At 38.3% G+C, this 14,311-nt stretch overlaps 1 protein-coding gene across 4 annotated transcripts in view; it reads right to left on the bottom strand.

Annotated features, from left to right (window-relative positions):
- The window catches only part of Nebl (nebulette), a 327,581-nt gene that overhangs the window by 40,321 nt on the left and 272,949 nt on the right, over nt 1-14,311 (bottom strand). For 2 of the 4 annotated variants that reach the window (XM_042686264.1, XM_042686265.1), the window contains 5 exons: nt 11,795-11,905; nt 8,140-8,250; nt 5,794-5,904; nt 2,116-2,226; nt 1,838-1,948 (listed from right to left, as the gene is read on the bottom strand). The exons of the other annotated variants lie outside the window; for them this stretch is intronic. In XM_042686264.1, the coding sequence (XP_042542198.1) occupies nt 1,838-1,948; nt 2,116-2,226; nt 5,794-5,904; nt 8,140-8,250; nt 11,795-11,905 (555 nt within the window). The remainder of the gene's footprint in view (nt 1-1,837; nt 1,949-2,115; nt 2,227-5,793; nt 5,905-8,139; nt 8,251-11,794; nt 11,906-14,311) is intronic. 4 annotated transcript variants of the gene reach the window in all.

The raw sequence follows: 14,311 nt of genomic DNA, 5'->3' as shown, positions 1-14,311 counted from the left end.
ATTTAGTGCAGCATACATAATGCTTATTATGTAATAGATATTATTATATAATAGGTAAATACTCAACACATACTTAATTGTATTGACTTCTTCCCACAAGCAAATACTAGTACCATCCTCATCTTACAGATGGGGAAACTCAGGGAGCAGCTAGCAAGTGTCAGAGCTAGGGCTTCAATTCTCAGGCACGATGGTATCAAAGTCAGACCAGGGCCTCTTAATGATGCACTTGTCATTGCAACCAACTTCCCTCCACTAACTCAAATATCTATTTGCCTATTTTACATACTACCTAGAACTTTCACACAACTCACATCTACAGCCACCATCTCCAAGTTCATGTGCCACCCCAGGATCACATGCATTTCAGAATCAGCCCAAGTGCTGTGGCCCTCAAAGAGGCCAATGTGAGCCGAGGAGGCTGAGCAGACAAATCCTTTGACATTCTGACCCCACCATCTTTATACTCTCATGTTTGAACAAATGGCTATTTAGGCTTCTCGCTTGCATTCTAGCCAGAATTTGAACAAGTTTAGACAAATTATGTCAAAAGTACTTTCAACATAAATTCCATCAATCACATTTATTCTGTTTCCTCAATTGCTGCCATTGGGATGCCTTATCAACTATATAAAGCTAATGGCAAAGGTATTATTCACTAATGAATGTTTTTGCCCTAATTTTATAAGTCATTTTTATAAGTATTTTCATCTGAGGTCATTATCTCTCACATGCAGATTTTTATTTGTAGACAACATGTGACAGGTTAAATGCAAAAAGAAAATTCAATACATAACCTAAAAATTAAGAAAAGCAAGAGAAAGGGTAGAGTTGGAGGGGTGGGTAAGAATGTTGAAATGGGTCACATTGATCAGCATGCACTGTATTCATAAACTGCTCTGTTGAATGGCAACTTCTTTGAATATCTATCTCAAAAAAATAAAACTATTCTTTAAAAAAGAAAGATAAGGGCTGGGATGTAGCTCAGTGGCAAAGAAGTTTCCTAGCAAGTGCAACATCCTAGGTTCGATCCCAGTACCGAAAAAGAAAAGACAAAAAAAAAACACAGTTAAAAAGAAAGGTATATGTGGCAGGTATATTCTGAAAAAATAAATAAATTTTACCAAAAAAACCTTAGCTCTTCCCTTAATTTTTGGTGAACATTATTTTCACCTTATTACTCTGTACAGTTTTAACTACTGTTGTTTTTGCTTTTTTTTTATTTTGGGGGGGGGAGCGGGGTCCGGTCGTGGGGCCTGAACTCTGGGCCTGGGCGCTGTCCCTCAGCTCTTCAGCTCAAGGCTAGCGCTCTACCACTTGAGCCACAGTGCCACTTCCGGCTTTTTTCTTTTTGCTTATGTGGTGTTGAGGAATCGAACCCAGGGCCTCATGCATGCAAGGCAAGCGCTCTACCACTGAGCCACCTTCCCAGCCCCTAACTACTGTTGTTTGTATTCAAAGTTGATCCCTTTTAAAAACATTTTTCTTTATGAAATGGTCAAAGGAACAAATCTTTGAAATTATGATTCTATAGTATGAGCAAAGAATATTCAAACCAAATGTGTATTCAAGTCAAAAACTTAAGATCAAGGTCAGCATGTCCTTGGACTCAATAAAGAGGCCCCACATGGGAATCCCTCCATCCCCATATCTCCGGAATCAAATCTACATTCGTGTCCTTTTAATGAGTGAGGTTAATCAAATTTGGCCAGGGGGTTCTTCACTTTGACCACAAAATCTTCACAGTCTTAAAAAATATGCAAGTCATTATGACCCATAAAGCACATCGTCATGGATATTAGAGGAATTTCTCTAAACATGGACATTCTTGACCCACCTGGCTATAGATATCAGATGCCCGCTTGGCTCGAAGCATATCCGGGATATCCGCATTCACTTGCATTCCTTTCCCCTTAATTTCATTTTCTAAGTCTTTCTTATACTGTTTCTAAAAGAAAAGGGGATAATCACAGAGCTTTGTTTAACTTTCAATAGCAATGTATGCATTTGCATATTGAATAGCAAAGTCACTGCATATAGGGAACATTGATATTCTTGCTGTGTCTGTGTGACCGGATGTGTTTGTGTGAGTCTTTGCACCTGCTGCTTCCTTACCTGGCTGGCCATCTCGGATGCTCTCTTTGCTCTCTGAACATCAAGAGTGTCTGCACTGAGCTGCATCCCTTTCCCTTTAATTTCAGTCTCCAGGTCTTTTTTATAGTCTTTCTACAGAAATGAAATACAAAGTTAGTGTTCTATAATCATTTCATATATTATACTGAAAAACATGATGCAATTTGACATAGACACTAGGGATTAAGTCGGACCCTATTACTTTTATTTCTACAGACCAAGAAAGAGTTTTAACTTTAGGTAGGAATATGACTTTCAGTCTTCAAAAGGGTTTTGTCTTACTAAGTAAACTAAGAAAAAGAACAGGGCTAGGTAGGAAGGCATTTTATATTTCAACATAATATGCATCACAAATTATTCATTAACTTATAACTTGGTTGATGAACAGCAGTAAAAAGTGATAGCTACTCCCTAGTCTGAGCCATTTAGCTTGAATGAGATTGGCCATGTCTTCCTGGGCCCTGTGGGACCTAAATAAACCATTGTTCTCCATCCCTAGCCCTTCAGGATGGGTGCACTTCTTTTTCCATGGAAAAATCAGAAAACGCTTTCTTTCCTTCTAAGCATGAATGGAAAAGGGTGCAGCTATAGCCAGTTCTTTGTAAATAGAGCAAAAAAAAAAACCTTGAGACTTCAGTCAACAATCAGAATTATATAAAATATCATATAAGCAATATGTTGATAGTGATGGGGATACATTCTTGAAAAGGTGTCAGTAGGTATCTTTGCTGTTGTATGTACACAAATCTAGGTATCAGTGGGTGTCTTTGTTGTAGTATGTACACAAACCTGGAATGGTATAGCAATCTAAAACTGAAGCTTCTGGATAAATTCATAATGAAGAGGAATGCACTCTAAAGTAACTAGAAGTATAGTTAATACAGACACCCATAAGATAGCCTGCCTATAAGGAGAATCAAATGGTATGTACTCAAACTCATTGTGTATGTGCTGTTCTTTTTGCAGGACTGGAGTCACTGTGATTTTTGCACACCAGGATCACTATGAACATGGGAATAAGATGGGTGTTATGGTAAGAGGACAGCTACAATGCCATTGGGCAATAGGAATTTTTTATCTCTATTATAATCTTTTTTTTTTAGTCATGAGGCTTGAACTCGGGGCCGGGGTGCAGTCCTTGATCTCATCCACTCAAGGCTAGTGCTCTACCACTTTGAGCCACAGCTCTACTTCCAGGTTTCTGGTGGTTAACTGGAGATGAGTCTCACAGTCTTTCCTGCCTCAGCTGCATTTGAACTGTGATCCTCAGATCTCAGCCTCCTGAGTAGCTAAGATTACAGGTGTGAGCCACCAGCGCCCAGCTTCTATTATAATTTTATAAGATCACCATCATGACCCAAAGTCTTTATGCAACACATGACTGTACTTACAACCCATGCTTAAAGATCCCCTAATGTTCACTTGAAAGAACAATAAACTACTTTCAAGGAATTATCAGCTTTATTTATATCTCCAACTTGAGGTGGATCATCTGTTCTTTACCAAATAGCCATAATTGCAGATATACATATCTTAAGGGTCTCTTGTTGGATTGTAAACTAATGATTAAATTCCATGAGATGTTTATTTATTTTATGGATTTTTGTATGTTAGTTTTTTATTATCTTTTTCAATTAAGCTTTTCTAAAAAGAATTGTTTTGTCATATTGTAGATTCTCTGCTATAAAATAGTTGCTGGCTTGCTTACTTGAGCTGCTCTAAATAAACTGAAGTTCTTTAGAACGTTTAAATAAGGTGTGAACAAACTCTTGATCATGAAATACTATATTTTCCCTATTTTCTACTCATAACTCTGCTTGCTTTTTACTAACGTAGACTCTGTTGCACTTTTCTAAATAGAAGTCTAAGTATTAACATTTAACTTTCAAACTAATAATATTTAATTATTACCTGTAAAATACCTCATTTTCAATACACTACTTAGAGCCCTGAAACCACACATTTGTTTGAAGGACAATACATGTGGACACTTGGCACTGATGATAGACAGCCACCCAGGTCTTAAGGAGAAAGAAGCATGTGGCTCCACTTTACCATACCAATTATTAAATCTAAGTCTCTGCTAAAGCAGAGACGACATTATTTTTCATTATTGCTACACTACCAAACTCCCCAAATCTAAGGGGCTTAAAACGTCTAAGGTTTGGTATTCCAAGGTGACAAAACCAAGGCATGAGTGCATTTACAGCCCCTGTAGGAGTGACAAGAAAAAACTCTCCCATTCTCAGCTACACAGATCATTGGAGATCATTGTTATAATAATATACTACATGGACTTTAGCTCAAAGCTAAAGTGCGGGTTATTAAAAATGAACTACAGCAATATTAGAAACAAACTAGCCCAGCAAAATGATTCATGTCTGTAATCTGAGTTGTATGGGAGATGGAGATCAGGAGAATCTCAGTTCCACACCATATAGGGCAGGCAGTTCTCAGGACTACATCTCAAATCATAAAAAGCAAGGCAGATGTGGTGATGAATATCTGTCATCCGAGCTATATGAGATGTGTTAATAGGAAGAATAATGACCCAAGTCAGATCAGGCACAAATGCATGAAAACATTATTAAAAAATAACAAAAGCAAAAAGATCTGGGAGTGTGGTTCAGGGGTAAACCACCTACCTAGCAAGCACAAGGCCCTAAATTCAACCTCCAACACAAAGAACTAGAGCAAAGTTCTAAACTTCAATGGAAAGGGATCTGAACCTATCAGTTTGGCAATACAGGACACAGCTGATTATATGCAAATGAGATATTTCAATTATAAAGATAATGCACTATGAAAATGACAGGCCGCCATAATATAGCTGACTCCTCGCAGTCCATTTTCCCATAAGTCCTAAGTAACTAAATCTGCACTAGTTTCCTAGTTTATAGGAAACAAAGAGAAATCTAAATCTTTATGTTGTTGCATAAACAAATTAATTAGCACTAATGTATCCCAACTTCCTGTAAGAGAAATATGACTTAGAAGTATGCCCCTTAGATACAAAATATACAACTCGTTCCATATTCCTTGCTGTAGAAAACAAAATGCCATCCACCGACTCAAACAACCATTCTGCTGGGGAGGATTTCAAAAGCTCCTTTTCTACCTCTCAACTCCCATTCTGCTATCACAAGCTCTGATCCAATAACCTGAGCCAAAACCAGATGTAACCCTCCTCCATATAATAAGGAAAAAACACAGTGAATTCTGAAATTCCAGTTGCTGGGGTAAGAACATATACCACCAGGACAAGAATGGAAACCAAATCCTGGCAGGAATCTATTGCAATGACCCTGGAGATAGAGCTGGAAGCTTAGCAGTCAGATTTAGAACAACAGTGTTAGAGGGTGGGATCAATAAACCTTACTGATGAGATGAATCCAAGTGACTTCTACAATTGGTTTGGTGCTGTTTGATGAGTTGGGGAGGTAATAATGAAACTGAGGACCCCGCTTTGGGCAGGCCATGTCAAGCTTCCTTGGATGTCTTTAAAGCAAACCTCTCAAACTTTCAAGTAAACATCATGATTGGAAATAGCTTCCATTCCAAACCATCAAAGCTTTGAGAAATTCCTACGCACCAATGGAGTCACTAATGCGATTTGTCAAGTTGCAGAACAGAAATGTGGAGTGTGAGCCACGTTACTACCTCGCTGGCAATCTCAGCAGCCTTCCTGGCACGCTGGAATTCAAGGGTGTCAGTGCCAACCTGCATTCCTTTCCCTTTAATTTCTGACTCCAGGTCCTTCTTGTATTCTTTCTGTAAAAGATGACATTGTATAGCACTCAGACATGGTGGACAAATACGTCTTTGCAGTGAATGACTGAAAAACAAAGCCAAACCTGAGAGATGAGGCACAGCTTATTCACGGTGAATGACGACTTGTAATAAAATTTCCTGAACTAGATAGAACTCTTACTCATTTCTCTCATTGAAGAGGTTCGATGAAGCTCTGAAAATTTGTTTTTTTATGTTAAGAAGACAATAAGAAAATAGTTGAGGATTTTCATGGACAATTGTGCCAGTGGCTGGAGGACAGGAAAATGGGGATAAATGGGCTAAAATAGAAAGATCAGCTTTAAGCCAGTGACATTGTTTTTTTTTGGTGGGGAGGTCCGGTCGGGGGCCTGAATTCTGGGCCTGGGTGCTGTCCCTCAGCTCTTCAGCTCAAGGCTAGTGCTCTACCACTTGAGCCACAGCACCACTTCCGGCTTTTTTTTCTGCTATGTGGGGCTGAGGAGTCGAACACAGGGCCTCATGCATGCTAGGCAAGAGCTTTACCACTGAGCCACCTTCCCAGCCCGTCAGTGACATTCTAACTGTGACACAGCAAAGGTTTCTTACTATTTCTGTTTACTCATCTGTGAAACATGTTATAATAAGGATCGATGAGGAATCCATGGTAAGGACATGGTAAGAGCCACTGGCATACAGCACAGAGCCCAGCACTGAGGGCTTTCCGGTCGTTTTCCCTGGTCTTCGTTAGTGCACCCTATATGAGCCCTTCCTTCTAGCAAGGCCTGATTCACTGCTGCTCCTGCACTGTTTTGCCATGCTACTGTGTCTAGCTATACTCCAACACTAAGAGTTTAAGACCTTTTTCCCAAATATTATAGACAAGAGAGTCCAAGGATGATGGTTGAATGTGGACTGCTCATACTATTGTAACATGATTTGCAGAAATTAGGAGCTGTGTGATAATAATATTAACCAAAGGCAGGTTAGTGAACATCTACTGTATTCTGGTAAAAAATAAACCCTCCGTGGTTCTCTTTTGGGAGATGGTCTCAATCCATGTAGTCATATGCATATTCTACAAAATTAAGAAAATTGAGGGAAGGGATGGGGTTGGCAGGAATGGGAGAGATGAAGAAACATAGATCTAGATTCATTGCATTCACATATTACTTTGTTGAATGGCAACTCCTTTGTACAAACACTTAAAGATAAAAGACAGAAAAATACCCAATATTTTATACTTGAAACACAACTAATGACCTAGAACGTTAACTGAACAAATGGGTATTCCTTTCTCAGGATCAATGAGCCAATCAGCACATTACTTTGTGTCATGTGACTAGGTTGGGGCTGAGAAAGGATCAGGAACTGATCCAGAGGGATTCGACAATAGAACCTTAACTCAGGGTGTAAACTATAGATCCTCAGTTCCCAGTGGGATTTATGGTGGCAGGTAGAAGCTGTCCTGTCATTACTGGGGACACCAATAGAGAAGATAATAGAACTGAGGTGAAGAAGAACATACAGAGCATCACCTTGAATCCCCTTCTAAAGGAAACTCAACTGGGGGCTTTCCTAATCCCTGAGCTAACCATTTCCTTTATTGCATAACCATAAGAAGGGCTTGTGTTTTTGGATACCTGAATAACAGGCTATCATCCACACTCTGGTTCATTAACAATGAGGACAATACTACTTTAAGCTTTTTGACTGCTAAAATCTTCTAGATTCTCCTCAATGTACAGCGCCATTGTATGATACCAAAGCAATGTCACATAAGGACTAAAAGACAGACTGTGTACTTCGGAGACATTTCACATCTTCTGACATTCGCATGACATGACAGGTGACCACTTTAGTGTGAACAGCAGGTTAACTGGGTTCATTCAGCAGCAAGGCAAGCATAGAGAGTGAGCAGTGAAGAACAGGAGAGTGTGAACTGTTCATCTGTAGTTGTTGGCAGACCTTGAGGGCATAACTTCCTAATCCCTTATTGAAAAGGTCAAGTGAAATCTGATAGAAGTATTCTGGCTTACTATATATATATTTTTTTCTCTAAGAATGGGGTAATGGCCACCTTTCTCACAACACATGGAAAAGAGATGTGATCATCAAAGTCAATTGTAACTCAATGTCTGGGAAAAGACTAAGAGGTTTTCCTACTAATTGTGAGTCTAGTATAATCCTTAAAAAAGAGTTATGGGTAAAGAAGTCAGCAACAAATTTATAAATATGATGCTGCTAAATATTATTCACCTCACTGGCCATTTCGGATGCCCGTTTTGCTCTTTGAATATCAAGAACTTCTGAATTAAGTTCCATTCCTCTCCCTTTTATTTCATTTTCCAAATCTTTCTTATATTCTTTCTGCAAAACAAAGAGATCCACAGTTCAAAATTAACCAAGAGATCAGTTCCAGTGTCTCACATCTGTAATCCTATCTACTCCAAGCAGAGATAAGAGAATCAAGGTTCAAGGCTTTCCTTGACAAAAAGTTAGTGATATACTATTCCAAATAATAACCTGGGCATGTTGGCACAGGTCTGTAGTACCAGACACATAGGACATCAAGGTAGGGGAACACTGTCCAAGACTAGACTGGGCTAAAAACATGAGACCTTATCTGAAAAAAAAATAGCTAAAGCATAAAAGGCTAGAGACATTGTTGAAGTAAGAAAGCCTAGAAAGTTGAAGGCCCTGAGTTCAAGTCCCACTATCAACAATAGAACAATTTACTATGAATTATTTTACAAAGAGAAGAAAATATTGCTGGAAGGAAGAAAATAGATTACTAAACATTCATCCTTTTGTCTCTTTCTGTCAAATTCAGAGTCGTTTTCAATATTACCAATCACTTTTTTTATTCTAATTCCCAATATATCTTGGTACCATAGTGGACTTTTTTAGAAAAAGAAAATGTCTTCCTTTTAAGTGGTGAAGAAGATCTTAAGAATATAGGCTTCTTATTAAATATTTAATATACATTTTGAAAAATGTCTATGATAGATGTTACCAAAAGAAAGTAATTAGGAAGAATGGAAAGTCACAAAGCAAAAGATCATTATAGCCAGTTGTTTTAGAAAAGTTTTATAGCTGGGGGTATAAACTCAGTGAGAAGAATTTGACTGCTAATGTGCATAAGCCTGGGTTCCAGCCCAGGACCAGAAGAAACTTAAGGTTTCCCTTTCATTTAAAGATTTGTAAAACCAAGCTGGGAAGATGGCTCAGTGGTAAAGTGCTTGCCTTGAATGCATGAGGCCCTGGGATTTATTCCTCAGCACTACATAAGCAGAAAAAAGCCAGAAGTGGCACTGTGGCTCAAGTGGTAGAGCACTAGCCTTGAACTGAAGAGCTGAGGGACAGCGCTCAGGCCCAGAATTCAAGCCCCACGACTGACAAAAAAAAAAAAAAGATTTGTAAAACCAAATCATTTTCTGCAAATTATAATATAATTTAGATCTAAATGCCTTTCAAGAATACTTATTATACTTTGTTATTCTCTCTGCTAATGAATTAATTGGATGAGAAAACAATAAATATCTTATTCCCATTAAGCTAGTTTCATTCATGACTAATTTGCCAGATGAAAGATAAAAATCCTCTTTAATGATAAGGAATCATGTTCTCGTTAATTCTAGGGTTTGTTTCATGTTATTCTCCCTCTGTCCTGTAATTAAATTAATTTCAATTAAATAATTGAATTAGCCTGTCCTCTGCTGTGATTTGTAAAGACCTCCCAGTGGAATCAGGTCATCTGCTTACAGAGCCTGTGACCCAGTAACTCAGCCTTGATTCCCATCTTGGCAAAATGGCACTAAAAATATATGTTCCACCAATGTCCAAGAGCAATAGGGGGAATCAAACCAAATGAAATGAAAGCAATACTTGAGATGCTCTTATAGGATAATGTAAATCTAAAATCCATAATAAAATAGAAAGGTAAACCTATAAATTTTATTAAGTCACCAAGTGAGTGGGATTTTTTTGGTTGTGGGTTGGTTGATTTGGGTTTGGGATTTTTTTTTTTAGTGCTGTCTATTGAACCCAAGGCCTTGAGAATATAAAGCAAGTAGTCTACCACTAAGTTAACAGGCTTTTAATTTTCAGCTGTTATGGTTTGTACTTAAGGTGTTGTGCTTTCTAGCCAGGCATTCTAGCACTTGAGTCATGGCTCCAGACCTTTTTTGCTTTACTTATATTTCAGTTAGGGTTATTTTAGATATGTTTAGTTTTTTTCCGGAGGGCAGGGGGACACTTATTTGTCATATGAAATGTCATGACAAGACAAAAGTTAGGATTCAGAAAACCCCTAAGGAGTTGGAGGTATGGCTAAGTTGGTAGAGCAATGGCCAATGAGTGAAAGCATCAGGTACCAAGTTCCAGTCCTGTTCTCAGAACTTAAATAAACAAAAGAAAAGGAAATAAAAGTTTTAAAATGTATTCTCTTGGGCATCTATCCAACTGACCACAAACCAGGCTACACTAAAGCTACTAGCATGATCATATCCATTGCAGCATTGTTTACCATAGGCAAGATATGGAATCAATCCAGATGCCACTCAGTGGACAAATGGCTCAAGAAAATACACACAATGGAATCTTATGTTTCATCAGAAAGAAAGACATCATACCATTCCTAAGGAAATAGAAAGGCTTGGAAAAAATAATACTAAGCCAGACCAAAGAAACATAGGCTGCATTGTTTCCCTCATTTGTTATAACTAGAATGTGCCTAGAAATGTACAAGTAAACCCAATGGACAGTAAATGACAAATAATTATGCATAGGCACGATTAATTAAACAGCAGTCTAAACATTCACACAATGAGAACAAAGGAGGCTATTCTTAGGAGAGGATCACAAGGGCTCAATAGCTATGTGCATGTGATGATATAAAATGATGTTTATTGAAAATGAGCTCCAAGAAATGGAAAAAAGAGGTTTTTAATTGTACTGTTTTTCCTTTTTCTTTCCTTCTTTCTTTTTTCTTTGGTTATTCTCTTCTATCTGTCCCTGTTTTTTTATTTCAGTACCCTTTGTCTTGTATATGTTTATCTGATTTGGGGAGGGGATGGGGAAGCACAGAAATGGTGGGACAAAGACTAAACTAATTCAGCAGTGAAACCCAATAGCCACTATGTTGGAAATGAACTATTACAACTTAAGGGGAAGAAAGTAGGGAGGGGGGAAACTGGGAGAGAATGAGGGAGGGGTGACATTGTTCAAAAGGAAATGTATTCCTGACTTATGTAACTGTAACCCCTCTGTACATCATCTTTACAATAGAAAAATTTAAAATTATTCTAAGGTTTTGGGGTTTGGTTTTGCTGCTGTTGTTGCTGTTGTTGTCTGGTGTGGCGTGGTCCTGGGGCTTGAATTCAGGGCCTGGGTGCTTTATCTGAACTTTATTGCTCAAAGATAGTGCTCTACCAGTTAAGCCACAGCTCCACTTCCAACATTTTTTGTGATTAATTGGAGATACAAGTCTTTCAGACTTTCATTCTCCATGCTGATTTTGAATCATGATCCTTAGATCTCAGCCTCCTAAGTAGCTAGGATTACAACTAAATTTAAAAGGATAAAATGTATTACTATATTCAAAGTATTTTTAAAATGAACTACTGTGAAGCGTTAAAACTTATTCTTTATTGAGCTTCTGTGATAGTCAAGACACAAATCCAGACTATTCTTCTAGTTTTCCAGAAACTCAGTAATTTCTTTCTGTTAGACAGGTTAGCACACACGCCCTTATTATTTATAAGTTTTAAGTTCTATTATTAGTATAGATCCAAGTGATGCGAAGAGCAAAGTCTTAATACTTCAGATTAGTTGAGAATGGTTAAATATTTTCTGGTTATTACTTCCTTTCATTTTTCTTTCTGAGATTTAATAGAAAATAGGAAGAACATACCTCCCTCAGCAGGTTGGTGATGTACTTTACATGTAAAAATTCAGGAGTCTTGTCTAAATCCATTGAGGGCTTTCCTTTAATCTCCTTTTCAAAATCCTCTCTGTAAACTTTCTGTTAAGTAAGAACACATCATTTTCAGTTGACAAAATACTAATATATGTTGAAAGACATAAAATCAAGAGTTTCTAAAACAAAACTATGTTTTCTTACAGAATTTTATCACCCATGAGTGTCTTCTCAACAGGAAAATAAATCTGACTTCTACATAAACTTGAGAACATGGCAAGCAAAAGCTGTTTCCAGCCTCTTACTAATCTTTGATTGATATGAGCTTGAGACAGGAAGTAGCAAGATTGGCGCTGACTGAGTCACCTCAGTGGTTCTCACAGATTTGATGACAATCTGATGGTGTGGAAGTCCCTTCGAAATGGCTAGGGCTCCATTGTCCTTCTCCTTGACATTCTTTTGTGAATTATTTTTTCAATTTTTGTAATTATAAAGATGATATACTCAAGGGTTACAGTTACATAAGTCAGGTAAAGAGTACATTTCTTTTGAACAATGTTACCACTTCCCTCCACTCTCTCAGTTTGTCCCTCCCATACCCACCCACAAGTTGTATAGTTCATTTTCAACATAGTATCTAGTGAGTACCAATGCTGCATTTGTTCACCTTTCATCCTCCATGTCTGTACCTCCCCCTTAACCTTCCAAAGACAGATAAACAAATAGAATAAAAAGAAAACAAAAAATAGCAACAAAGAAAAGAGCCTCTTGTTCCCATTTCCTGCAGTTCATTTCAAGAAATATTATTTTATATGAACAAATGCACATAAGCATTGTGCCCTTCTGAGGAACAATGATTTCTAAACAGTCAGGATGGAGTGGTGGGCTTTTTTCATAATTTTAGCATCCATAATATCTCTCTACCACTTAAGGAATCTGTCATGGAGCAAGTTACCCTATGAAAATAGCCTGTCTGAAATCTGGTAAGTCCTTTAAGTAAGACTTTTTAAGGAGCTGGGGTTAGCTTAGTAGTGGAACACTTGCCTAGCAGGCTGGAGGCCTGGGTTTCATCTCCAACTCTATAAGAAAAAAACTTAAAGAGAAGCTTCTCTGAAGAAGAAAGAAGGATGGCCAATAGACACATGAAGAAATGTTCAACATCCCTAGCCATAAAAGAAATGCAAATCAAAACAACCTTGAGATATCACCTCACTCCAGTTAGAATGGCAAAAATCAAGAACTCTAACAACAACAGATGCTGGAGGGGATGTGGACAGAAAGGAACCTTACTTCATTGTTGGTGGGAATGTAAACTTGTTCAACCACTTTGGAAAGCAGTATGGAGGTTCCTCAAAAGACTCCACATAGAGCTCCCCAATGACCCAGCAATCCCACTTTTGGGCATTTACCCAAATGATCACAAACAAGGCCACACTAAAGCTACCAGCACAACTATGTTTATTGCAGCATTATTTACCATAGGTAAGAGATGGAACCAACCCAGATGCCCCTCAGTAGATGAATGGATCAAGAAGATGTGGTATATATACACAATGGAATTCTATGCCTCCATCAGAAAGAATGACATTTCCCCATTTGTTAGGAAATGGAAAGGCTTGGAAAAAATTATATTAAGTGAAGTAAGCCAGGCCCAAAGAAACATAGGTCCCATGGTTTCCCTTATTTGCAATATCTAGTATAGGTATGAGTCAAGCGGAAAAAGTCAGAGAATGTGATGTTAGGAAAACGAACCCTCAAATATGTATTTTAATGTTTCTGTTTCTCTCATGCATGTGTTTCTAATGCATTTATAAGATTATTTCTTTGTTGCTTTGTATGTCCCTCCCCCACAGTGTAACCCCCGCTTTCACTATATTTGATGTCAGTATAACATGTGGAGGAGACGGGGACAAACAAGTCGTTTAAGGATTCAGGTGGACCTGTTGCAACAATGAGAAGTACAAAATGTCATGTCAAAACCAGCTTTACAATGTCGGTGGGGGGGGGGGGAGGGAGGGTATGATTGGGTGGGGGGGAGGGGGGAGTCTGGGAGGGGAGGTGAAGGGTAAACAAAGGAGGAGGCTGCAATGGTTGGTAAGAAATGTATGCATTATCCTGCCCATGTAATTGTAACCCCTCTGTACAGTATGTTCTCAAATAAAATAAAATAAAATTTAAAAAAAAAAAAAAAAGAAAAAAACGAAAGAGTCCACAACAAGAAATGAGAGATGCTGAAGGTGACCTGGAGGGTCTTAACTATTGTATAGAAATATAAAACAGTGGGACAAAGGATAAACAATGCAACAGCAATATTCGCCAGACATTATGTTGAAAATAAACTTTATAACTTGGCGGGGAGGGGGGGGAGGGGGGAAGGGAAGGTGAGGAGAGTGAAGGGAACAGGTGAAAATGAGGGTGAGATAACATTGTTCAAAAAACATGTACTCGCCGGGCGCTGGTGGCTCACGCCTGTAATCCTAGCTACTCAGGAGGCTGAGATCTGAGGATCAC

Source organism: Dipodomys spectabilis, unplaced genomic scaffold (genome assembly GCF_019054845.1).
Source record: "Dipodomys spectabilis isolate Male_0828 unplaced genomic scaffold, ASM1905484v1 ptg000096l, whole genome shotgun sequence".
NCBI classification, from domain to species: domain Eukaryota; kingdom Metazoa; phylum Chordata; class Mammalia; order Rodentia; family Heteromyidae; genus Dipodomys; species Dipodomys spectabilis.
The sequence above is the reverse complement of the archived record's forward strand: the minus strand, read 5'-3'. Positions and strand labels throughout refer to the sequence as shown.